Here is a 25,653-nt window from a genome sequence, read left to right as displayed (position 1 = left end):
AACGACGTATGAGTAGTTGCTTGGCAGGAAATGCTTTCTGATTTCTGCTTTGAATGTTGACCAAGTCCGAATACTCCCACGACGGAATGCGCTGACGTACCATCGCAGAGCATCGCCTTTTAAGAAATGCTTAATGTTCTTTAAAATCAGCTCTCCTGGGATGTCTTCCGAATTCGCAAAGGTTTCAACCTGCAGCAGAAATGTGTTGAGAGAAACTCCATCCGTTTCACCTTCGAACTGTAGCCGCCAGTTGTGAATTGCTTTCGTTCTTCGATCCTCACCAAAAGCAAAATTGTTTTCTGGAGTTGTGTGTTGTCTGCCGTAGCCTTGTCGCCACAAATCAGCCAAAATTTCTTCCCGCAGACGGTCGTATTCAGCTCGAGCGTTGTCTTCACCCGCATCGAATCTTGGAACCCGGTACGGTGGTGGTGGAGTATCACCGACACCAAAACCTAATGTGGCTTTAGTGTGCGGCTGCCTCGGTCGTTGTGCGTTCCGCGGCTCCCAATGATTCCAGTCAGCAATGTCGTTGTGTTGTTGTTCCAGACTTGAACTAGCTGCTGCTGTACCGCGTCCCCTGATGTCCGTTCTCGGTGCTCTAGCTGTGGCAGAATCCTGTAAGCTTCGGCTAGCTTGAACCGGAAAAGCTGCTGAACGTTGCGAAGCGTTGAAGGAAGAGCTGATGCTCGGTTCGTTCCCGTTCTGATCGAAACCCCGAAAAGCGCCTGACGAGTTAGCTTGCGAGGTCGTCCTTGGAATTGCTCCGGTACTTCTGGCTGGCCTTCCTTCTTCGTTTGCGGTTGCTTCATCTGCTATTGTTTCAGCTTCCTCCCTGATATTCGGTGGACCACTCACATTTAATGCACTATTCGTGTTGACAGATTTAGCAGCACGTTTGTTTTTTCTCCCGAGCGCGTCGTCAATATCTTCGAGCGTGAATTGTACGAGAAGAGACAGCGTTGAAAAAGTGTCTGACAATTTATTAGGAGCTTCAATTATGTCTAATCTATTCCGGTAGTGAATTAAGCGAGAACGAGTTTGGCGAATAAAGTCCAAATCGCTTCTCTTAAATGCGTTTTCAATCTCAGGTAAAAGTTCGCGCATTGCGCCTTGGCATGTACTAATATTTTGCTCAACGTCCATGACGTGAGACGAATCTTCATAAAATCTTCCTCTAATTTCATCTTCTTGCATTAATGCACGTAATCGAACTGCTCTTGCACGGCGATTGATGGAAGTGAGCCGTGGAATGTGTCTCAGAGCCAATTCATAATTGATCTCTTCCTCCGTTAGACAAGAAGGATCCATAGTGTTGTTTAAATGAGCTAATAACTTATGGTAGTGGTAACTATCTAGAACGTGCGACAAAGTCTCAAAGGTCACACAAAATCTAACAAAATGCCACAAACGATATCAAAAATTCCAAATAATTTGCAAAACAATCTTCAGAATAACTGAAACAATTAATGCGAGTGTTTCAGTAATGGGTTACATTTACGTCGGGCGCCAGTGTAACGAGTGTAAGACTCTTTTACTAAAAGTGGCGCTATCTGTGGCCAAAATAAGAGCAATGATAACTTGAGTGTGAGCTGGTGCAATATTGGCATTTGGCCTCGCACCCTAAGACTAAAGTAGCAAGAATATCGACTTACATGTTTACTGCATGCATGATTCGCTCGCACGGTGATATCTTCATCACGGAATCGCTGCTCCACTCGTCTTGCCAAATTCCTGGAGTTTCTTAGGCAAGATTGGGCTTCCACGGTGGATCTGCGCCTCACCAGTGCACCTTGGCCTCCTCTGTCACGCAGCAACTTCCGCTCCAATCGCGGTACTAGCGCTGCTTACATTCGCACTTGTCTGCTTCCGGAGCGGATTAGAATTTCCCGCAATCTGCTTCCGATGCGTAACTAAGTCCCCGCAGTCGGCCTCTGGCGCGGTACAAAACCTCCCGCAGTCTGCCTCTGGTGCGGAACAAAAAAAACTTCCCGCTCTTCGCCTTGGGTTCGGAAGAAATTCCCGCTACCTGCTTCCGGGCGGCACAAAAGATCTCCCGCAGTCCGCTCACGGCGCGGCACAAAAACTTCCGCAGTCTGCTCACGGAATGGAGCGAAAACTTCCGCGGCCTGCTGCCGTGCGGAACAAGAAAAACTCCCGCAGTCCGTTTCTGGAGCGGCACAAAAGAAAACTTCCGCCGCCTGCTTCCGCGCGGAGCAAAGGCTTGCTTCGAAATAAAAACTTCCGGCTCGAAATGTAATTTCCGCAGTTCGCTTTCGGAGCGGCACAAATACACTCGCAGTCCGCTTCCGGTGCGTGATGACAGCTTGCTCCAGGTGTGGGATTGAAATCTTCGTCGGAATGAAAACTTCCGGCTCGCATAAAAAAATTTCCGAATGAAGAAACCTTGCGGCTCTTTGCAAAAGCTTGCTCCCGGTGCGGAACTCGAGCTTGCTCGGAAGAGAAAACTACCGCGGTGTGTCTCCGATGCGGAACTGATTCTTCGCTTCGGAATAAAAACTTCCGCCGTTTGTTTCCAGTGCGGAAATGAATTCCCACACTCTGCCCGCAGTGCGTGATATAGTTGTCGCTTCGGAATAAAAACTTCCGCCGTTTGTTTCCAGTGCGGAAATGAATTCCCACACTCTGCCAGCAGTGCGTGATATAGTTGTCGCTTCGGAATAAAAACCCTGCAGAAAAGTTCAGGATTAGCGTGTGCTCTTAAGGGGGTGCTTTTGGGGCTTACCTCTAGGAGGGGTTGTTTTGGTCCGGCAATATTCCACCGCGACCAGTTGGAGCTGCCAATAATTGGCCCGACACGGAACGGAACGGCCCTATAACATGCGAGCAATGTGAAATGAGGCACAATTTTGGTTTCGGTTTGCGACCTACCTCTGTGTGAGGGTTTTTCCCTTCTTCACCCGTGTCGATGTTTCCGCCGGTCTTGATGAGCAAGGTGATGAAAAATCAGGAATTTGATCCTGCCTCCTAGAGGGTTTTTTTTTTTGCCACTTCAAAAAACGGCTGCCACTTCCGAAAAACTACGCCGCGTGGATGAAGCACACCAAGCTTTTTTCCCTCCTTTTCACTAGTCGACGTTTATGCTCAGCGGTTTTTTTAACCGGGCAACTTGAAGTTGTTCGAACGTCGAGAATTTTCTTGCGTCGCTACACGCTCGTTTGCCTTTAGCGCATATTCCTTCACGCAGTGGGTGAATAACTATGTTTTGGGTGCTTTAATGCTACATCTTATTGCTCTATACTCAATTTTGCTCAAAAACGTTACAGTTTCAATTTCTTCAAATAAAATCAGGATCATTATTTTTCCCTGATTGGTAGAAAAATTCCCTGATATTCCCTGATTTTCCCTGATGCAAATTGAATTCCCTGATTTTCCAGGTTTTTCCAGGTAGTCGACACCCTGAATTATATGTTCTCGAGAGCAGCGACGCACACAGGTCTCCACTCCAGGTGTTCTACATTCTAGTCAATGCGATCTAAATACATGAACAGTGAGTTGCCCCGTAAGTTGCATTCCTTAGAAGAAAAAAGCTTAGTAATTGTGCTGTTGTTTGAATAAATTCAACAACTTTCACAATGCTTTATAGGGTACTAGCTGACCCGGTGTGCTTTGCTACACCTTTAAAAAATTTATAAAATATGTGTTCATTATTTGAAAATGTTTTAATCATTGTCATTTCCAAATCATTCATATGCCACTTACTTCAAATGAAAGTTGCTATTTTAATTTTGAAGGCAATATACATATGAAATTATACAAAAACATATTTCGTACTGAATTTTGTTCTGTAAGTCTGATTCTAAAATTATCTTTCAATTAGATATTGTTTTTAACTCGAAATTCATACACTGCTGTTATTTGCTTCATACGTTAGGCCAAAAAACCGTTTTTTTATTTCTATAGATTTCTCCCTTTTGTTCTATTAGTTCTCGAGTTATGCAAGCAAAATGTATGAGAGACTCCTCTCCTCTTTCAATCTCCCCATCGGAAAGAGAGAGGGGTCTCAAATAATCATAGAAACATTGCTTATAATTATATCCAAATACATCCTTATATCAAATTCTTTTCCATTGGCTCGATTCATTCTCGAGTTATTCAAAAAAAAGTATAAGAAGAGAGAGGATCTCAAATATGCATTAAATTATTTCTCATTACCAAATACGGTTTCAATCGCTTAATCAGTTTTCGGGTTATGCAATCTTGTTTTCATTGTTTGGGAAACCCCCTCCCATTTTCAGTGAGGGGGAGGGGTAGCAAACCATTGTAGGAACCTTAACGGCCTCAGAAGCCCTCTCCTGCCAAGTTTCATTCTGAAGCAGAATATGTCTGTATCGTGTGTGGGCGAACATAGAATCAAAAAATCGTCGTAGAATCATCGAATTTTCACACACAATTTGTGTAATGTATGGCCCGCTCAAGGGTCTATAACTATCGTAGAAACATATCTCGTAACCAAATACTTTTCCATGCCACAGTTCGTTAGCATAAATTGAGAACTTATGCTAACAAAATTGTATTGGCCCCATTTTCCTCTTCCTATGTAACTACTCACTGGAAGGGGGATGGTGTGTCAAATAATCATAGAATCATACCGAAATGATTTGTCATCTTAATATTTGTCCATTTCTTGGACAAATTACTCGGATTTTGTAAAAGAAACTGCATACTTATCATCCCTTCCTATATTCCCAATCCTATCCTCCTACTGCAAGAAAGGAATTGTTTGACATAGAAATATTTCTCGCATTGAAATACCATCCCATGTCAAATTTGGTTTTATTTGCGTAGTAAGTTCTCGAGTTATTCAAAAGAGTTGAAAGGAAGTCCCAACTTCCCTCCCCATCGCCCCATTGAATAGAGGGGTGAGATTTTTTTATTCATAAAAATATTTTTCGAACTCAGATGCCAAATTTGATTTCATTTGCTCAATTATTAATTCTCGAGTTATGCAAACAATTTGTATGGAAGCCCCCCTTCTTCTTTTACATCTTCCCGCTGAAGGAAAGAAGAGGCTTCAATTTACTATAGAAATATTGCTCGTATTCAAATATCCTCACGTGCCAAATTTGGTTCAATTTGCTCGATCAGCTCTCCAGTTATACTGTAAATTGTAAGGAAGACCTCCTCCTCCCTAAACCTCTTAGAAGGAGTGAGGGATAGCAAATATTCAGAGAAGCATTTCTCGTACCCAAATACTCTTCCATACCAAATTTGATTCTATTTTCTGTTATAGTTCTCGAGTTACGAAGTTAAAGTTGTATGAAACTCCCCTCCCCCTTTTCTTTCTTCCCGCTGGAAGAAGGAAGGGGTCTCAAATAACCATATAAACATTTCTCGTAAAATACCTTTAGCAGGGTGGCCACTCATAATAGATTTTTGATTTCCCGCATTTTTCCCGTCTTTTTCCCGCATGGTCTCACGAAATTCACGATTTTGTAAAACAGAAAACCAAGCAAAATTCCGAATATTTTTTTTTTTTTTTGACATTTATTTCTTTCAGTGGGAAATAATCTTTCAATGAATTTTTTTGGTTATTTTTACCAATTGAACTACAAATCATTAGACTGATACGCAGGGTTTTTTTTCTTAATTTTTAAAACTATGTCACTCGAGTCGAAAAAATTGAATATGATTGTCCATAAAAGAAAAAGGGTAAGGTACTCCGGGGTAAGTGGGGACGATGGATGTTAAAACAATACTGTGAAATATTTTTTCAAACTTTGAATGGATAATGTTCAATTTACTTGTAATCTATCCAAAACTGTAAATGAAATACGATTCCGAAAATAGCGGATGTTTACAGCGACTTTTTGTTAATTCTCTATTTTTTACTACGATGTCGAGTTGATGTGCATCTTTTTCAATGGAAAATTTCTCGTAAACTAGCTGGCTCTTGACGAAAACTCTACATTGAAAAAATCCTTACAATTGAAACAACCAGTTAGATAAAGAAACAGCGGTATAAAATGAAGGAAAAAAAAGTTTATTTACAAAAAAAAAAACTAATATTTTGTCTCTAAACCCTACCTGAGGTAAGTGGGGAGGGCTTTATACAGACTAGATGTTTACACATTTATTTCAATTTTCTCTCTTTCATCCAATACAACTTAGCTATATTTAGCAATCAGATCATGCAAAGTTCTGTAAAGTACTTGTTTGTTTTGGAATAAGTATATATTTTCGATAAAATCGTGTGTTGCAACATAAATTACTCATAATAATCGTTGAAAGATACCTTACTAATATTATCAAGAACTTTTTTTTCCTTTTCGAAAGAATTCCCGGCTTTTGCCCGCTATTTTCCCGTTGGATTTGAAATCCCGTCTTTTTCCCGCATTTCCTGCTTTTCCCGAATGGGTGGCCACCCTGCTTTAATCGTCAAATTTGGTTTTATTTCTTTGATAAGTTCTCGAGTTATGTACAAAATTGTAAGAGAGCCCCTCCCCCCTTCCTATCTTATCACTGGAAAAAAGAAGGGGTACTAAACTAACCTAAGAACCTTCCTTGTACTGAAATCCACTCACATGCCAAATTTGGTTCTATTTGCGTGATCAGTTTTCGAGTTATGAAGACTTGAAACCTTTGATTAAGAGACCTCCTCCCCCCTTCCAGTGAGAAGGAAGAGCCCCAAACTATTGTAGGAACCTTCCTCGGCCTTAGAATTTCACTTAAATCGATCCAGTAGTTTCAGTATAGGGAACAGACAAACAGACAGACATAAATTCATTTTTATATAAGCAGGGTGGCCAGCAAGTTTCCATTTTCAAATTCCCGGTTTTTTCCCGGTTTTCCCGATTGAGACTTTAAGGTATTCCTTGTTTCAAAATGTGCAAATAAATATATCCATCAGGTTTTTTGACCAAAAATTTAAATATGTTTATGCAAGTTGAACGTAAAAGCGTGAGCTATTTTTTTAAGTTTAATAACACAAAGGTTATTCAAATTACAGTCATGGAGACACGGTAAAAAATAATTCTAGTTGTTCTAAACTTAACCGAAATATTTTACCTTCTTTTCAGTCATTCACGCCATTTTCGCTTATAAGGAAAAATGCTTCATTTTTATTAGAGAGATAAATTATAGTTTTGATATATGCCATGTATATAATACTTTTAAAATTTCAAGTTGAAATGTTGGATTTTACTATTGATATCTACTGATTGATATCCTGATATTTTACTTCTTAAATTCTCAAAACAGATTCCGATGATCCTTATTCATGCTAAGCCTGAAATTTTATTTCGGTTCTCATATTGGATACTGAATCATGTTTTTGATTGGATGCATTTAAAAAAAAATGGAATACGCTGGGTTCTAGATGCTTGAATCCAATTATCTAAATTCCGGTAAATTTATCTAAACTTGAAGTCTGGATTTTCAGTCTTATCTCAAAAATGCATATTTCTATTTGATTTTTCAATTTGAAATTCTACTAGTTTAAGCGGAAAATGTAAACAAGACTCACATAATACTCAGTATCTTGTTACATCTTCTGCCTTCTGTGCGTGTATCAATAAATTGAATAAAATGGTGGATCTTGTTTTTTTTTGTTTCCGGCATTTTCCCGCTTGGGACAATTCCCGATTTTTTAAAGTTATAATTGAGCTAAATTATAAGAAAATATGATCGAACCAAATAAGATAAGTTCTTTGAGGTTATGTCGTTTCTCAGCAATTTGATGTTTGATTTTTTTAACTTAAATTTTGATTGTTTTTTTGCAATTATAAGTGTGTTAGTACAAAACACACAAACAAAGAAAATTGCTTTTTTTCAGATTTTTTTTTATATTTCATCGCAAAAATGAAAACTTGAAGTATAGTTATGATTAATTCCGTTTTTTTATAAATGTATTTAAATATTCAATTGAAAATAAGTTAAGTCACGTCAAGAAAATCTCGTTGTTCAATTTATTTAAAAACAACCTTTGATCATCAGACCGAATTAGGTCTTCCTGGATGAAAAACTGAATTTATATCTTCCTTTAAACGTTCTTTTCTTCTCCAAATTTTTGCATCAAATTTATTCGATGTATAAGTCGGAATTTTAACTCCCACAGTTTAATCGTGTTTCTAAGATTTTTGATAATTTTTGTTTAAGCATAATGTGTTTTTCTGAAGAAAAAATAAGCTCCTGATGCAGATTCAACATTATCAATTCTGGATTTTAAAAGATAGATGTTAAGTTTAAATCTTAGTTTTCAAGATGTGGATTCAATCAAAAGCTGTCTGATTTCAACGTATTCGTTTTTCAGAACTATTAAGTCGCAGCATTTAAACATTTTGTAAATTTCTTTCACTTTTTTCTCAATGCAGATTTTGATATATTGTTTCAAGATATTCGACAAATGTATGCGCTGTGCTCAAAGATCGAATTTTTGTTCTGTATTCCCGGCTTCCCCCCCATGAATATAAAATTCCGACATTCCCCTGCTCTTCCCGGATGGCTAACAATCCTGAAATATACGACTATAGATTGTAAAGTTTCTGAGAAAAAGTTTCGTAACTATGAAATGAATTAGTCAAGGAATTAATGTTTTCATATGGGGAAACACATTCCATAGATAATTTTCCCGGTTTTGACTTGAAATTCCCGGTTTTTTCCCGGTTTTCCCGGTCCTATTTTCAATTCCCGGTTTTTTCCCGGTTTTCCCGGTTCGCTGGCCACCCTGTATAAGGTACACCGGGGCAAGTGCAAACGGATTTCACCATAGTTCAACTTTCACATGTCCTAGAAAAATATGTATATCTTCAAAAATTATCAGTTATCGATCGTTGCATCACTAAAATAGTTCTCAACAAATTCCCGTTGGAAGTGAAAAGTTCAAAAAATGTTGGTAAAAAGCAACGGTACTTTTGTGGAAAAAATGGAAGTTTTCACTTGCCCTGTTTATGGGGGAAAGGGCAAACGTAATACCTAATAGTATCGGTCCTAAAATGAACTAAATACATGTTCCGATATGTTTTATCAATTTTATTGATATACTAGCCGACCCGGTAAACTTCGTCTTACCATGTTAAACTTGGCGTCTATTTCCATTTTTTCTTCGCTGTTTAACTTCAAAAAAGCATCAAATCTTGAGTTGTTAATCGTCTCGCTTTCTTGAACATGTCCTAGTTTTTTCCCATATCTAACTTTTCCGTTTGCTCGAATTGTCCGCTTAATTATATCGGAATCAAATCTAAGAATTTTAACTCAATTCTACGGGTCTTTTCACAAATTATCAAAAAATTTGCTCAACGTAACCATCAAACTTGGCAAGCCTTATGCTAAAAGAAATCTACTCTTTGTAACTTGTTCCATAAATAACATATGTTGATTATATCTATGTTTCATTTATTGTATACCATTTATTTGATTTACTCCGCTTTGCTCAAGATCACTTTAAGGTTGAAACTGAAATCAATTTTTTTTTTCATTTATTGGAATATATTGCATATGAAACTTTATGGAAGAAGAATTTTGAATATCGGGACAGTTTTTGGAGTATTTGCCCAATATTCTGCCTAGCGCAGCACTTTTAGCTCCCGACAGCTTTGCATGGTACATTTTTTAGAACTGAAGGAATAAAAAACATTTGAGAAGATATTTTACAAACCATTTTCAAGCAGCTAGCTGTTCACTATCCTCACCCTTGGAAGCAGTGGTTATTAATATCCATATTTTCATCAAAACCACGTCCAAAAAAAAAGTTCGCCCTTTTTTTTATTTGTCGGAGCAAAAATTGCAAATTTTATTCCATAAAATATTAACTCAATAAATCAAGTTTTCTTGATTTATTGATTTAATGTTCAAAGGAATTAAATTTGGTTTTGAAAAGAGAAAAAATATGTTTAATTTTTTTGTTATTAACAGTGTTGAAGGTGATTTACGATTTCATTTAAGATTATGTGATATTTTCAAGATTCAATAACATTCAATTGGAATTCAGGTTTTAAAAAATTAAATACATAAAAGAACTAACCTGTTAAGGCTACGATGATTTCATGTGTTCATTTTATTTTCTAGAAATTTTCATGTAAATTTACCTCGAAATCTTTAACATTTAAGTGTCTTTCTTTATTATACATTGTTATTTTTATTAAAGAATAATCGGGGCAAGTGCAAATGGATATCATCACAGTTCACTTTCATATTCTTTCAAAAAGAAAAAGAAAGACTTTGAAGTGAATTTAATACTTGTTCCTCTTTGTCTTTTTTATCACCTTTCATTGATATCTCTGCAGTTTTTCTTCAGAATAAAATAATTCTTGGTACTTCAAATTTTCTAAATACTGTTTAACCAAAAGACCTTCATTTACGAAGACATTTATTAATTTTTGAATATTCGCTTCAGATTTAACACTCGGGATACCCTTTCTAACTATTTTAGAGAAAAATTGGTAGGTATGTACATATATGTTTCATGGCTAAATAGCGCGCTGCCACTTGTTTCACCGTGTGAAATGACAGGAGTTAATATTATTTTCAACACTTTCAGGTCATCATAAAAATTCTGCTTCTGCTATCAAAAAAATTATGCATCTGGAATATCAATCACAAAAAAAAATTTCAATAAAAACACGAATCTAAAGTCTTTTCAATGTAGCCAAAATATGTTAAACAAAAACACACGTTTATGTTAAGTACGTACTTGAATTCTGTGTAAACAAACAGGGAACCTGTAAACAGTTTTTCGGTGAGAGATTTGAAAAAAGTTGAGTTTATCTAGTCAGATTGTTTATTTGGGCCCAACCATTTATAAATTAGGAAATCATGCATACATTTTTTGTAAATGTTGAAGGTTTGCACTTCTTTGCATTCGGCCTTTAAATAAACATCAATCCTATATAATCCATTTTAAAGGTCAGGCTCTTGTTCAGTTCATGTGTCTGTTCATTTTCAACGGATTTTTTAAGTTGTTCTGTTAATTTAAAGGCGCTTGATACAACTTCAGTAAAGCACATTTGTACATGTTCGAAAAATGTTTCTAGGCGTATTGGATTATAAAAAAAATCTTTCGGCTTTTCTTTTTTCAAATGTCCGTAAACAGTCATACCATTATTTCATATGCATCAGTACTAAATTCATATTTTACAGACAAAAATTCCTTCTTTAAATAGCACGAATTAAAGTTTAATTTTTTTTTTAAATCGTTTAAATGGTATTGATTTGATCGGCAAAATATCAATTTGGATCACATCTAGGCGTCATTCATTACTATGAGCTGTACAAATGATCTTGGAATCAAGAAGAAAAAAACACATCTAGGCTTCATATGGCCGCCACATGCATTGAAATTATGCTTGGTTGAAAAATACGCGCCCAAATATTCTCACTAATCACAATCAGTATGCTATGCCATGGTTACTACCCTCTCTCGACGTTTGCTCGCGACGCCTCGACCATGGAGACGAAAAACAAACCGCCCGGCCGGCGCCCAAAGGAAAAAAAAATCTCGAAAAAATGGCAGCCATGACTTTCATTTTATTCGCCTCGGAAATTCTTCATTGTAAAGCTTAGTTCTTTTAGAAATGGGACAGTTACGAATGCCTGTATCTCAAAAACCATTCGTTTGAACCAAATACTTTCTATGAAGAAAAAGAAGGCAATGTTATAAGCTTTCATGAAAAAATTTGAAAAAAAATATTTACCGTTTTTTGTTAAAGGAATTTCTACTTTATTCTTGGTATCTCCCATTGGCCGGCGCACACTTTTTTCAGTCATGGTATGGATCAGTTTCCCCAACTTATACTTCGTAAAATCTATATTTTAGGTGGCTTCACCCTCCTTCTTCAATTTCTGATACTTTTTGGTCCAATACTTCTCTGGAAACTGGAAACTGGAAGCATTTAAGTGAATACAGTTGTTTCGAAATGAACAAATTTGATTATTTTTGACCACATTTTGGAACGTTTTTTTTCGGTACCGGTTTTACAGCTTAAGAGCATTGGAACTATCAATAAATGGTTTTTTGAGGTTGGATTTCTATGAGTCATCACTAGGCAACACTTTCAGCTTATCGGAGAAAATTGTTTTGGACATTTCAGCGATCTACCCTTAGTTTTTCGTTTATTGAAAAATAAAAATGCTGGTATGAGACTTGACTTCCTTGGTGATCCTCAACCGTTGTTGCCGATCATGTGCTTCACTCCAATGCTTGATTTGAACTTTGTGGACATTATTGACAGTGTTTGCATACTTATCCACCAAAAAACTCAGTAATTCTTTGAATAACCACCGGTTTTGTCAGCTATCAATTTGATAATGACGAACTTTAAAGGAAACTGTGCAAAATTATTTTTTTCTTTTTCTCTTACATCGTACATATCTCAAAAACGCGTAAATTTTAAATTTTGAAAAAAATTGGTCGAATAGTACTTTTTACAGGCAAAAAAATGCTGTTAAAATTTTGAATATCCAATTACTAGTTAACGAGCTATTAGCAAATGAAAGTGTCCCATTTCTAAAAGAACTAAGCTTTAGACTTAAAAACTCATGAACTGTTCTTTTTTTTATTTTTTTCTGGCCCAAATGGTTAAGAAGTATAAGGAGCCACTCTAGGATGCTCACAAAGTTCATACCAAGCATCGGAGTGGGACCCTTGATCTCAAATATGGGTAAAAAGACTAAGGTCCTTGAGAATAATTGAAAATACACCCCTTACCAGCGCCTTAAATGCAATAAATCCGTTTCCGGCAGTCAAAAAGTGTTGCCTAACTAGTAGACATCAAGTAAATAACTAATAGTGAATAGTTTAAAAGATCGCAATCTGTGCAACCGATTTTTACGCAATGTGACAGATGTATTCTGATGAACAAAGAAATTTCTATTAGAACCGAATTTAAAAGATCGAATTCTTCGAGATGCCTACTCATGAAAAGGTTCGCAGATTCCAATTGGTTTTTCCAGGTGAATTTGTGTAAAATATCATGATTTTGCAAAGGTTTTGCTTCTGTGGTAAAAATAACAGATCAATACATGACTGAAAAAAGTGTGCAAAGATAAAAAAAAGGGATTTTATAATAAAGTAAGAGTATTTCTTGTAATCAACGATATTTTTTTTACCTAACATTTTACATATCAACACCTTCATTTACTCCATATAAAGTTTTTCGATCAAAGGAATAGTATTTAAAATACACACGTTTGTAACTGTCCAGATTCTAAATGATCATAGCCTTACGTTGAATGTTATGCAGAACACGTTGTTTAAAACTGCTGAAAAGATTAGCTTGATAACTGCAAAGCCAAAAAAGTTATCACGTAAATTGTGATCTGGTGTCTCCATCAGACTTAAAAAATCATTCATGTCTTAAGGTGCATTTACAGTTCTTTCGAACGTGAAAATGAAAAAACTTATATTCTTCAAAAACTCGACTATGCTGCATTTCATGGCTGCGAAACTAGGTGGAATAGATGCGGAATGGTTGAACGATTATTTTTGAACTGATTTCCTTGTTCAAAGCCCTTTAATATTAATTTTATTTCAATTCCCCCGATTTTCACTGCGGAATATTTTTTCCACGTTCACTGACATTCCGCTCGAAGTGTAAACGCACTGAGCGAACGTGAAAACGGAAAACGAACAAGAGTGGTGAATATAAATTCCGCGTTCATTTTCACGTCCGAATGGCAATGTGCATTCTGAAAAAAATTTCACCGATGACGGAAAAATTTTTGCTTCATAAATAAATAGTTTTTTAATTTGTAAGCACATTTGAAGGCAATTAAAGGCTTAAAATACTACGAGTTTGAAATGAAACGCATACGATATTTTTTTTAAACTTTAAAACCCGCTTGGGCATCATTTAATTGCACCTGTTGGAAGAGTTTCTCGACGAATAAATGTACCTGTTGGAAGAGCTTCTCAACGAATAAATGTAAATGAATATCATCGAATGGCCAGATTCCATTGAAATAAAAAAAAATAGATTCCGCTTTGTTCAAATATGTGTGTTTCAGAAAAGGTATGGAAATAATTATGAAAATTTATGAAATCATTCAAAAATAATGTGTTTTAAGGAGAACTGAAAAGCAGAAAAATTAACAAACAAAAGAGTACTGATGCATTTTAATAAAATAAAAACCTTTTCAATTTTTTCACTAATTAAAAGTAATTTTGAAATTTTTGTTTGTCAATTTTTAATCAAGAACAAAAAATGGCTATCTTGTAGAAGTTATATTCATAACGTCCTTTCAATAAGTTTTTCAAAAGAAACGAATCGCTAAAGCTCGTTACTCCTTGATCGATAAATACTTTTTGGGAGTACTTTAAATTTATATAAAATTTAATTTAAATTCATTGTATTCAAAGATAAGAACTTTGGGATTATTTGATTACATCAGTCGTTTGAAAACGAGCTGAATATGTTTTGAAGAAGAACAATATGTTTTTTTGAGAAATTTGAATTTAAATTTGAGCATTGGTTCGACAAGTATCGATCAAAACATTGGTTGAATGATCTGTCATTTTCCGATCGAAACCAATTTGTACCCGCAGTTGAACAAACCTCTTACTAATTTTGAAGATTTGACCGATTTGACATTTCACTGCGGAATATTTTTTCACTGTGGTGAGTTCACGTTCACGTTCGAGTTCGAGTTCACAAGAACTGTAAACCGGGGAAATTTTAATCATAGTCACCAACCATGTTTTCCTAAAATATGTCTTCGAGCCTGTCATAACTGATATTTTGAATGGCCATGAAACACGGTAATATAACTCAATCTCACTAGAAGAATAACTTTCACATATGACAAAAGCAGGAGTGAAAAGCAATTATTTCATTCCAAGACGATTTCGTATCATTTTTCATGGATTGGTTTATCTTTTAGTTGTCTTGCTTTTTTTTTAAAGATCGATCACAGACGAATAACTTTGAATGTGATTTATTGGACCAATAGATGTGTAGAATTTAGGAAAAGGATGGGGAAGGTCAGAAAAATACTAGATATGATTTATTTTGAATGAATGTACTAAACTAAAATGAGGTTGAGCTATTTTTTTTATTTGTTCAAATCTCATTTTGAATAAAGTTTAGGAATTTTCATTATATTTATTGGGCTCGAACAGGAAACAATTCGGTAGTGAATTTTGAACAGAGCGAATGCGCCAAATGTAAACAAATGGAGTTATCAGCTGAGTGATAAAGTACGTTCGGAGATTTACATTTTGAGTATACAACGTTAACTAAAGGATATTTGGTTTTCGAGAAATAAAGAAAACAAAATAAAATTTTTGCTTGGAGCTTAAGGAGTTGTCAAACTTGGAACGGGTTTTTTTCACGAAAAAGAGATGTTGGCGCATTCGCTGTATACGAAAATCGATACCGATATGCCGATATGTAATTCAAAATTATGCACATCAACTCGAACTCATAGTTAAAAATAGAAAAATAACCAAAAATTTGCTGTAAACATTAGTTATTACTGAGATTGATTCCACAGTCATTGGAAAGATTACAAGTAAATATAACATATTGCATCGAAACATTGAAAAATAATACATAAGGTACCCCGGGGTAAGTGGGGACGGTTTTCCGTATAGTTCAACTTTAAAAAATCATTAAAAAAATCAGCAGTGGGTCAATTTTGATAAAATCGCGTTCAATGTGATGCAGAACATGTTGTTCACAAATTCTGAAGAGATAAGCTTGATAGACGCATTGCGAAAAAAGTTTGCACGTAAATTGTTATGGACTGCTGGTGTCTTCACTTACCCCGCTTTATGGGGTAAGTGGGGACGGTAGATTTTCCCTTTAATTTCTCAGGAAATTTTCAACAAATTGGTGTTTTTTGGTTGAACACGTTACTTTATTGCTCGAACCGTCCGAAATTTTTGAAAAAGTTCTTGGTACTATTAATAAGACATCTTTCAATGATTATTATGTGTAATTCGATATTATCGAAAATATATACTTTTTTTTTTAGAAAAAAAACAAGAACTTTTCCCAACTTTTCACGATCTGAATGCTAAATAAAGCTAAATTGTATTGAATGAAGGAGAGAAAATTGAAAAAATGTGTAAACTTCAAGTATGTATAAAGTCGTCCCCACTTACCCCAGGTAGGGTTTGGAGACAAAATTTTAGATTTTTGCAAATAAACCCTTTTTTCTCAATTTTTAACCGTCGTTTCTTTTCCTAAATGGTTGTTTCGAATGTAAGGATTGTTTCAATGTAGAGTTTTTCGTCAAGAGCCAGCTAATTTACGAGAAAATTGCGATTGAAAAAAATGCAAATCAACTCCACATCGTAGTTAAAAATAGAAAATTTACAAAAAGTCACCGTAAACATCCGCAATTGTCGGAACCGTTTCTCTTTTACAGTTATTGGATAGATTACAAGTAAATTTAACATTCTGCATTAAAAGTTTGAAAAAAAATAGTTCACAGTATTGTTTTAAAAGCCACCGTCCCCACTTACCCCGGTGTACCTTAATATTATTTAAATATCCATCGTCCCCACTTACCAAGGAGTACCTTAATAGATACAAACTTCAAAACAAATATTCAGACAGTGAAACTTTAAAGCTTTTCCAATAAATTCATTAGAGTAACATCAACAATTATTTACCCGGATGATGAAAATGTCATTTTTTCAACGTTCTTCGATTTAAGACTTTTTCGCCAGTTTAAAATAATTTGATTGATACTAATATGTTGTGTTCATGCTGAATGCATATGCACGATGAAGACAACAAATGAGCCGTTCACTTAGATGCAGCACTCCCAATATCTACACGCTACTGGAAATCGCGACTAAAGCGATCAATCGGTTTCTTCCATATACGAAATGTGTGTCTTGCTGCCTACAAGCGACAAAACTCGCGAAGACGTAACAGCCTCCCACGGACCAAACAGCATCCATATGTCAGCATAGCGAAACAAGAAAACGGATGCTAGTGACGAGATTCTGCCACACCTCCATACATATTTACTATACATCCCTTCAGTAAGCTCAAGATTCATGAAAAAAGTTTGCTTCCTTCATGTTCGATATTCGGCAGGTGTGTCATCTGAGCTCATATCGGTAAAAGATTATTTGCGAAAATCCGTTAGTGAAGGCGAAACTGAGTCATAGATTGTGTACTGACGATAAGTTTAGGTTGCCAGAATTTTTCTCGCACTCACAAAAACCAGACAAATCCGGGCATCTTATCTAAAAACATGGCAAAATCCGGTCATTTAATTTCAAATTTCTCAACCCAAAATCCGGCCAATATCCGGGCAAATTTTGTCAAAACCCAGCAATTATTCAAATAAAAGAATCAGGAAAAATCTCACTTAAAATATTTTTTTAAATTTAAACACATCAGCAGAGTTTAAGTGATACTTTAGGCTTCCAAAAACAGTTTATAATTTTTTGAAAAAAATTGCTCAAATAATTTCGTTTTGCACGCAAATATCATAAATTCTAATTACTCGAATAAAGTGAATAAAACCGGGCTAATTACCAATCCGGGCAATCTAGCAAGTTTACGATAAGTACTTCGTAGTTTTTTTGTTTCAGAATCTCTATTACAACTCTAAACAACTTTTATTTCTTTTTCGTAGTTGAGAAACTTGAATTCTTATCGCACGATTATGGCTAAGTGAGGTCATTATAAACACGTGGTAATTCCGAAAAAAAAGGGTAATGAATGATCACAAAAATTTTCAAAAGTGGTAGTTTGACATCCGATTAATGAATATAAGCTGTTCCAGATCAGTTTTCAGACCCTAATGATTTTATTTCAGATGTATAAAAAATTATAACCCCGTGAAACAAAAATAGTTTTGGACAGTGTTCAATGTTTTGAAAATCCAGCTGAAATGCTGTTTACATCCAGTTTATGATGCTTTATCTGGATTTTGAAGAAATTTGCAAAAAAATTGCCGCACTGATTCACAGCTGAATGTTTATATTTACCTCATAGTTTTTGTTTTATGGGCTAATTATGAACACATGTTCTCATGCATTTCCTGACATTTCTAATGCTTTTTAACGGTTAAATGTTTTATTAATAAACTAAGGGGCCGTTCACTAATAACGGCCGTTAAAAAGGGGCCGTTCACTGAAACAAGAGATATGAGACTTGAGACCTGAGCATGAGACATGAGACATATAACATGAGACCTTAGGCATGAGACAAGAGCCATAAAACATGAGACCTGAGACATGAGACTTTAGACCTGAGACATGAGACAAAAGACATGAGACTTGATATCTGAGACATGAGACATAAGACATGAGACCTGAGGCATGAGACAAGAGACTTTATACCTGAGACATGAGACAAAAGACATGAGACAAGAGACCTGAGACCTGAGACATGAGACCTGAGGCATAAGGCAAGAACTATGAAACGTGAGACCTGAGACATGAGACTCGAGATCTAAGACATGAGATCTGAGACCTGAGACCACACGGATAAAAAACTCTACAGGTTGTTATCAAAATTCGCCTGGTTGGCTCTTCCATATCACTGTTTTTTGGTTGAACCCATAATATTGCTGAATCTACATCGATGACTACGAATAAACTAGCATTACTGTAAAGTTGTTTTGGCTATCGAGGATTTCTCATCTGCTTATCGCTAATATGGCTAACATATGGTGGATTTGGCTATTTTATTCAGGTCAACTTAAAGATACTAAATTTAGTTTTAGAATGTCACAAAAATAGAAGATGGTGAAAGTTATTTTTTGGCGAAAACACATCAGAAAGCGAAAATGTAAGTTAAATTTGTTGTGTACGTTTATTTGTTCTACTAACAGTTGCATTCAGTTTCAGATTCACACGCTTGGACATATCAGTTGCAGCGCGCATAGTTTGATCCCGGTAGGCCGAGGCAAAGGGAAATAACAAAATCCCCCAAAATGTCTCCAAATCAATTTTATCACGTTAGTGAACCTGTATATAAGAGAAGTGACATCTGCAGCCGAATTCCGGGCAAAAAATGCCGTGAAAGAAAAGAAATTATTGAAGACATTTTTAAAATTTTCTTATCTTGGAATTCCGATGAATTTAAAGAAGACATTTTTTGACGTTTAAAAAAGAAAATATGATTTTCAATCTCTTCGGTTTTTTTAGTTGCGAAATTTTCTTAGATTGACATTCCGGTCAATTCAAAGTAGACTTTTTTTGACGTTTGAAATAGAAAACGAGATTTTTAATTTCTTCGGCATTTTTGCTCCGGAAATTCAAAAAGACATTTCTTTTCAGTGAGGATTTCTGTTAAATTAAACGGTCGAAAAACTCTTTCGAATGCCAAAATGTTTGGCTGAGAAGTTTATTACTTATTGGATCAACCATTGAACGCTATCCCATTAAAGGATGAAAGAACCACAACAATTCCGGTACATTTACAAGTTCTAACAACATTGCGATACCTTGGCTAAGGTAATCGATTAAACCTAATTAATCTAAATCAATAAGTATGACACTTTCGAATGTACAACTATAACATATTTCATCATTTCAACACATCCGATTGTTTACAAGCACGTAACTTTCTAGCTTCATTTTTCAAAGTGTCCAATTGCATGCACGGCTGTGAGCAAGATTTGAAGTATTTTATCTAGCAATATTGAATATTGCTGTTATAAATAGTTTTCAGTATTACAAATATAATTTTAATCTCTAATTGCCTTGCTAAATATCGGGAAACAAACTAACATGGGAGAAAGACGGTGCCAACAATAAGTCGTTTTGAAAAGTCTCACCGACAACCAACGTCAAAGACGTCTAGCGGTGAATAGGTGAACTATACTTTTTTCTTCTCTTACATTTGGCTTTTTTTCTTTCTCTTTACTTTTCCGGAATCAGTCAAGAAGAAAAGACATTTTTATGAAGAGAACGACAATTTTAGAATTTCTTTTCTAGAAGAGATTTTTGGTGATTTTCTTCAAGTACCGGAATTCGGCTGCTGAAACACAAAATTCCAATCGAGCAAAAGAACTGTCAAAATCGATTCCAATCGATCCGAGCATTTTGTCGCAGAGCTTTTACTTTTCTTATTGAAAACTCAATCAAGGAAGGTATTGCGATTGTTGTCATAGTTCAAACAGATAATTTTTTAGCTGGTCATATGAATTTATGATTTGGTGCAATTTTTTTTAATGCTTTGGTGAATCATGTTTCTAGTACGAAAGCTAACTGATAATTAACGAAATTCAAGTCATTCATACCGTTTATCGCGATCCTTCGGTCATCGAGTTCAATGTTGTTTTATTGAATTGAAGGAGCGTTCACTTTAGAGCTTGAACATTGAGCCAGAAAACAGTGCTGGGAATATTTTTGTCCAAGATTTCGGCGATGTTGCCATATATTTCATTTGAAGAGGGATCAGATGTCGCTTCTCTTATATGAAGGTTCACTATATCACGTAAGTCATTCGATATTTTTTGAATATTTATAAGAAAAAAAGCAATTTTGTTCTTAACGATTGTTTTTTTTTTAATTTTGTTTTAGGGCCAGTGTGGCGTTTTCCGAGCAAGCCTCCAAAATTATCCTTCTGGAAACGGCGGAGCAGCAGCATCAATTAAGTTTATTGCATTGGTTTGAATAAAAAAATATCCCACTGATGTAATATATGATTCAATAAAAAACACGTGTCTTTTAAAAAATAAAAAGGAAAAACCAGTTAAATGCTCAAATTAATTTTAATTAACATTTGAATCTACAATTTCCAACGTTTATGGGAAGCAGTATTACAGTTAAAACAGCCATACGAATGATTGACTTAAAATTCTTGTTGGATTCTCGAAGCTGATGCGATCGCTAAATCAGCCATTTATCCATTCGTGGCAACGTATATTCAGATGGTTGGCTTGAATGTATTTTCGGGTCAGAACCAAACAATCATATTTATGTTCATGTAGACGCGTAATATCGCTAATAATCTATATATTTTTCTCCGTGCAGAGACCTGTCACATATGTAAGACCAGAGTCCTGAGACATAAGACAAGAGACCAGAGACAAAAGACATGCGACTTGAGACCTGAGACAAGAATCCTGAGACTTAAGACATGAGAAATGAGACATGGGACCTGAGACCTGAGACATGAGACATACTACATGAGACATACGACATGAGACATAAGCGTGAGACATGAGACATGAGCCCTAAGAGCTGAGACATGAGACTTGGGAGTTTCAGGTCTCATGTCTCATTTTTCATGTCTCATGTCTGATTTATTATTCTTTATTATTCGTCTTCGAAATTATTCGTACAGACTGAATCTTAACCTAAATTCTTAATTCTATTCATTAGTTTGCTATCAACTACCACACCTAAGTCACGAATAGAACTAACCCGCTCAAGGCCAGTCGAACCAATCGCGTAGGTAAATTTGGTAGTAGTCAGACACCGAGTAAATGAAACTGCTTTACATTTCTTGATGTTAACGGCCATTCCGTTTTCATCAGGAGGTTTTCATCAGCACCACATCAGGAGCTGATCGATATCATTTTGCAAGGCAGTACAATCTACGATGGAAGCTATTATTCGGAAGATTTTGAGATCGTCCGCGAACAATAATTTCCCAGATTTTAATCGATATGCGAGGTCGTTGATGTACAGGATGAAAATTAGCGGACCGAGCACGCTCCCTTGAGGAACCCCTGAGGTGATGTTGAATAGCATTGAGGCTTCGTGATTCACTTGAACGAATGCTTTGCGGTCCGACAGGTACGAATTCAACAATCCACCTCGGAAAGCCCAGATGTAAGAGTTTGTCGATTACAAGGGTATGTGAAACTAGATCGAATGCTTTTGAAGTGAAATCTTTCAGGATGTGATGAAGGAGAGGCGGTACGGAATACACTTTTAAAGAAGTCTGCAAACAGATTGGCTGCTTCCTCAGCTGTGCATGCTACACGTCCTTTATACTCCACGTTAGCCGGGATGCGTTTCGACGGTTTTTGAGTCCTGATGAAAGTCCAAAACGACGACGAATTCTCCTTTAGGTTTGAATGAAGCCTTTCCAGGCACGCCGCATAAGTCGATGTAAGCAGATCGTTATATTCGCTTTCAATGACTCGTAGACTATCGCTGTTTTATTCGGATTTGGCACTGAAGAAGCGATTGCGGGCTTTACGGAGTCTGTTGCGTAAGTTACGGAGCTCACCAAGGTTGCCTTACGGTGGTCGTGGTGTAACGGTGACGTGGTACAAATTCGTGGAATAAGTTGTACAATGTTTCATAGAATGCATTCCATCGACAGAAGAGCACTTCAGGTTTTGTGTTCAATCTATTGTCGAAAGCTTATCATTCAACAGGCCGAGATCACACCTCTTGAAGTCAAAGCCAGTAGCGTTTTCCTTAACATTGTCGTAGACTGGTAGAGTAAACTGCATGTCACAGTGTAGAATGAATAGCTTGTGATGTTCGTCTATCTTAAGAAGTGGTACGGGTGGACCAATAAGCTCGGCGTAACCCGGATTATTGACGTAGGCTAAATCGAGAATTCGGCCATTCGCATTTCTTAGGCAATTCATTTGAACAAGCCCGGCAACGGAAATTGATTCGGTCAACGCAACTTCTTGTTCTGTTGAAGCATTCGTGCGATGCTGATGCTTGATGTCTCATGTCTCAGGTCTAAGGTCCCATGTTTCAGGTCTTATGTTTTATGTCTCAGGTCTAATGTCCCTTGTCTAAGGTTTCAGATGTCATGTCTTAAGTCTCAAAACTCAGGTCTCAGGTCTTATGTTTTATGTCTCAGGTCTCAGGTCTAATGTCCCATGTCTTAGGTCTCCTGTCACAGGTCTCGTGTAACAGGTCTCAGATGTCATGTCTTGAGTCTCAAGACTCAGGTCTCAGGTCCCATGTCCCAGGTCTCATGTTTTATGTCTCAGGTCTCAGGTCTAATGTCCCATGTCTTAGGTCTCAAATGTAATGTCGTAAGTCCCAAGTCTCAGGTCTCAGATATCATGCCTCAGGTTTCATGTTTTATGTCTCAGATCTAATGTCCAATGTCTTAGGTCTCAGGTCTCGTGTCTTTATGTGTCATGTCTTAAGTCTCAGGTCTCAGGTTTCAGATCTCAGGTCTCAGGTTTCAGATCTCAGGTCTCATTTTTCAGGTCTCATGTCTCAGGTCCCGTCAAAATGGGCCCGGACAGGTTGGCCGATTGCCTACACCGGTTGATAATCCGGATCTGGGACATAGAACAGCTACCGGAGGAGTGGAAGGAGGGAGTAATATGCCCCATCTACAAGAAGGGTGACAAATTGGACTGTGAGAACTACCGAGCGATCACTGTCCTCAATGCCGCCTACAAAGTGTTGTCTCGAATCCTACTCCGCCGCCTAACGCCACAAGCAAACAGATTCGTGGAAAGTCATCAGGCCGGCTTCATGGAGGGACGGTCAACGACGGACCAGATATTCACATAACGGCAAATCCTCCAAAAATGCCGGGAACACCAAGTCCCTCCGCACCATCTATTCATCGACGTGTGCGGATTTCGGGTGAATTGTCGAGTTCATTCGAATCGCGCAGGAGGGTTCGACAAGGTGATGGTCTATCCTGCATGATGATCAACGTGGCGCTAGAAGGTGTTATTCGACGAACGGTGGGCGAAATGCGGGGCACGATTTTCAACAGATCCAGTCAACTTATCTGCTTTGCCGATGACATTGATATTGTCGGCAGATCATCTGCGGCGGTGGAGGAGATCTATCACAAACTAAAACGCGAAGCAGGAAGGATTGGGTTGATGATTAATACGTCCAAGACATGCTGGCCTGCGGATCCGAGACCGACCGAACCCGCTTCTCCAGTAATAGCAAGGTCACGATCGACGGCGACGAGCTGGAGATAGTCGAAGACTTTGTTTATCTCGGCTCACTGGTGACCGCAGACAATGACAACAGCCGTGAGATCCGGAGGCGAATTATCAGCGGAAGTCGTGCCTACTATGAACTCCACAAGCAACTGCGGTCGAGAAGACTTAGCCCTCGCACGAAATGTAACCTGTATATGGCGCTTATTAGAGTTGTTCTTTACGGGCACGAGACATGGATATTGCTCGAGGAGGACCTGCGTACACTCGGAGTATTCGAGCGACGAATGTTAAGAACCATCTTTGGCGGCGTACAGGAGAACGGAGTGTGGAGGCGAAGGATGAACCACGAGCTCGCGCAACTCTACTATGAACCCAGTATCCAGAAGGTGGTGAAGGCTGGCCGGATACGCTGGGCTGGACATGTTGCGAGAATGCCGGACGACTGTCCTGCAAAACAGGTGTTCGCTACGAATCCGGTAGGAACAAGACGAGCGGGGGCGCAACGAGCGAGATGGTTAGACCAAGTGGAGCGTGATCTGGGGAACGTGGGGTTCCCGAGAAATTGGAGAACAGTTGCTATGAACCGAGTGAATTTTAGGAATTATGTTCGTCAAGTTATGTCGGGAGACGGAATACTATGTAAATAAAAATAAATAATCTCAGGTCTCAAGTCTCAAGTCTCAGGTCTTCAGTGTCTTATTGTTTCAAGTTTCAGATCTGCAGAAATTTTTATGTTTTTTTACACGGGTTTCCGCAATTACCACGGTTTTTTACATGCTTTTCGGGAATTAACACGGGTTTTTTGCACGTTTTTTTACGCGTTACGTATGTATGTATGTACCTATATCAGAGTAAAAAAAATCTTGGTGTACTTAAGTTTATTTGAAATGGAAACAGTTGAGAAATATAGTTTTACGAATATAACATAAATGTTGTATGGACGTGTGAAAGGTATGGTCAAACGAGGGCTTGGCTACTGGATACCCTTAGGGCCCGAGGTAGATTACCTGGGGTTCCAATTCGAGACATTCTGGCAAACTTAGATTTTGGATATTTGTTCCCAATTTACAAATATCTCAAGCTGTCTGACTTGGTCGTTTAGTCCGCTTACCCACGTAAACTCTCCCCTTGTGTGTTCTTCATTTAATGTCTGTTTTGTTTATTTATTAGTACTACCTCTCATCCAACGGGTTCGACACATTCCTGAAGAAGGCTGGCCAGAAGGTTGGAAACCGATACCATGCAAACCGTAGCTACCGAAACCACAGCTAAAGAAGGCCACCACCGGACCATAATGGAAAACTGATACCGAAGAATAACCCCTATAAACCCCTTCCTTTTTCCTTGTTTAAAGTTTTTTTTTTCTAACTGTTGAGTCGCCGCGACTATTACGGCCCCCTTCCTTACTAACCAGTGAAACGAATACCCTCGGCACATTTAAACTTTGTAAAAGTAAAAGGCCTTTAATAAACTAGTTATAAATAATAAATAGAATATAACATAATACGTAAGATATAGAGAAACCCCATTCAAGATAGAGAATAAGTGAATCATACCAAGGAAATTATTGATAATTACTCTGATAAAAAAAAAACAATCAAATGATACGGAAGATTGTGGTAAAAAATCTTAACGTTGATTGATCTTTTTCTTTTTTGACAAAGAAGCCACATTGAACTAAAATCAAACTGAAATAAACGGTAACATAAAGTCACGTCAAGTGTTTAACTAAATTTATTTTATTCCGGCACCAACAAACCTACCAGGAAGACATACACATACAAACTGCTTGTAGTTACCATGTACCTACATACATATATGAACGAACAGTTCAGATTCGTCATGAATGCACTCTCTCCTTGCACAGCCAGTTCTCTCCTGCCTGCA

At 37.1% G+C, this 25,653-nt stretch overlaps 2 protein-coding genes across 5 annotated transcripts in view; both read right to left on the bottom strand.

Annotated features, from left to right (window-relative positions):
- The window catches only part of LOC129758716 (microtubule-associated protein RP/EB family member 1), a 45,837-nt gene that overhangs the window by 18,253 nt on the left and 1,931 nt on the right, over window positions 1–25,653 (bottom strand). The gene's annotated exons all lie outside the window — the stretch shown is intronic.
- LOC129752790 (uncharacterized) lies at window positions 561–24,795 on the bottom strand. Its single transcript, XM_055748566.1, has 4 exons — window positions 24,751–24,795; window positions 2,890–2,940; window positions 2,744–2,831; window positions 561–2,687 (listed from the first exon to the last, which is right to left on the bottom strand). The coding sequence occupies exons 1-4, from the start codon at window positions 24,793–24,795 to the stop codon at window positions 2,098–2,100; spliced, it is 774 nt and encodes a 257-aa protein (XP_055604541.1). The 3' UTR covers window positions 561–2,097.

The sequence above is a fragment of the Uranotaenia lowii genome, chromosome 3, assembly GCF_029784155.1.
Source record: "Uranotaenia lowii strain MFRU-FL chromosome 3, ASM2978415v1, whole genome shotgun sequence".
Taxonomy (NCBI): domain Eukaryota; kingdom Metazoa; phylum Arthropoda; class Insecta; order Diptera; family Culicidae; genus Uranotaenia; species Uranotaenia lowii.
The sequence above is the reverse complement of the archived record's forward strand: the minus strand, read 5'-3'. Positions and strand labels throughout refer to the sequence as shown.

Excerpts from the sequence above, each read along its gene's own strand:
- LOC129752790 (XM_055748566.1), bottom strand. The coding sequence starts at position 24,795 with ATGTCTCGAATTGGAACCCCAGGTAATCTACCTCGGGCCCTAAGG. Across the intron at positions 2,832-2,889 it reads GGAAAAACCCTCACACAGAG|GGCCGTTCCGTTCCGTGTCG; the intron begins GTAGGTCGCAAA and ends CGCATGTTATAG. Across the intron at positions 2,688-2,743 it reads CAAAACAACCCCTCCTAGAG|GGTTTTTATTCCGAAGCGAC; the intron begins GTAAGCCCCAAA and ends ACTTTTCTGCAG.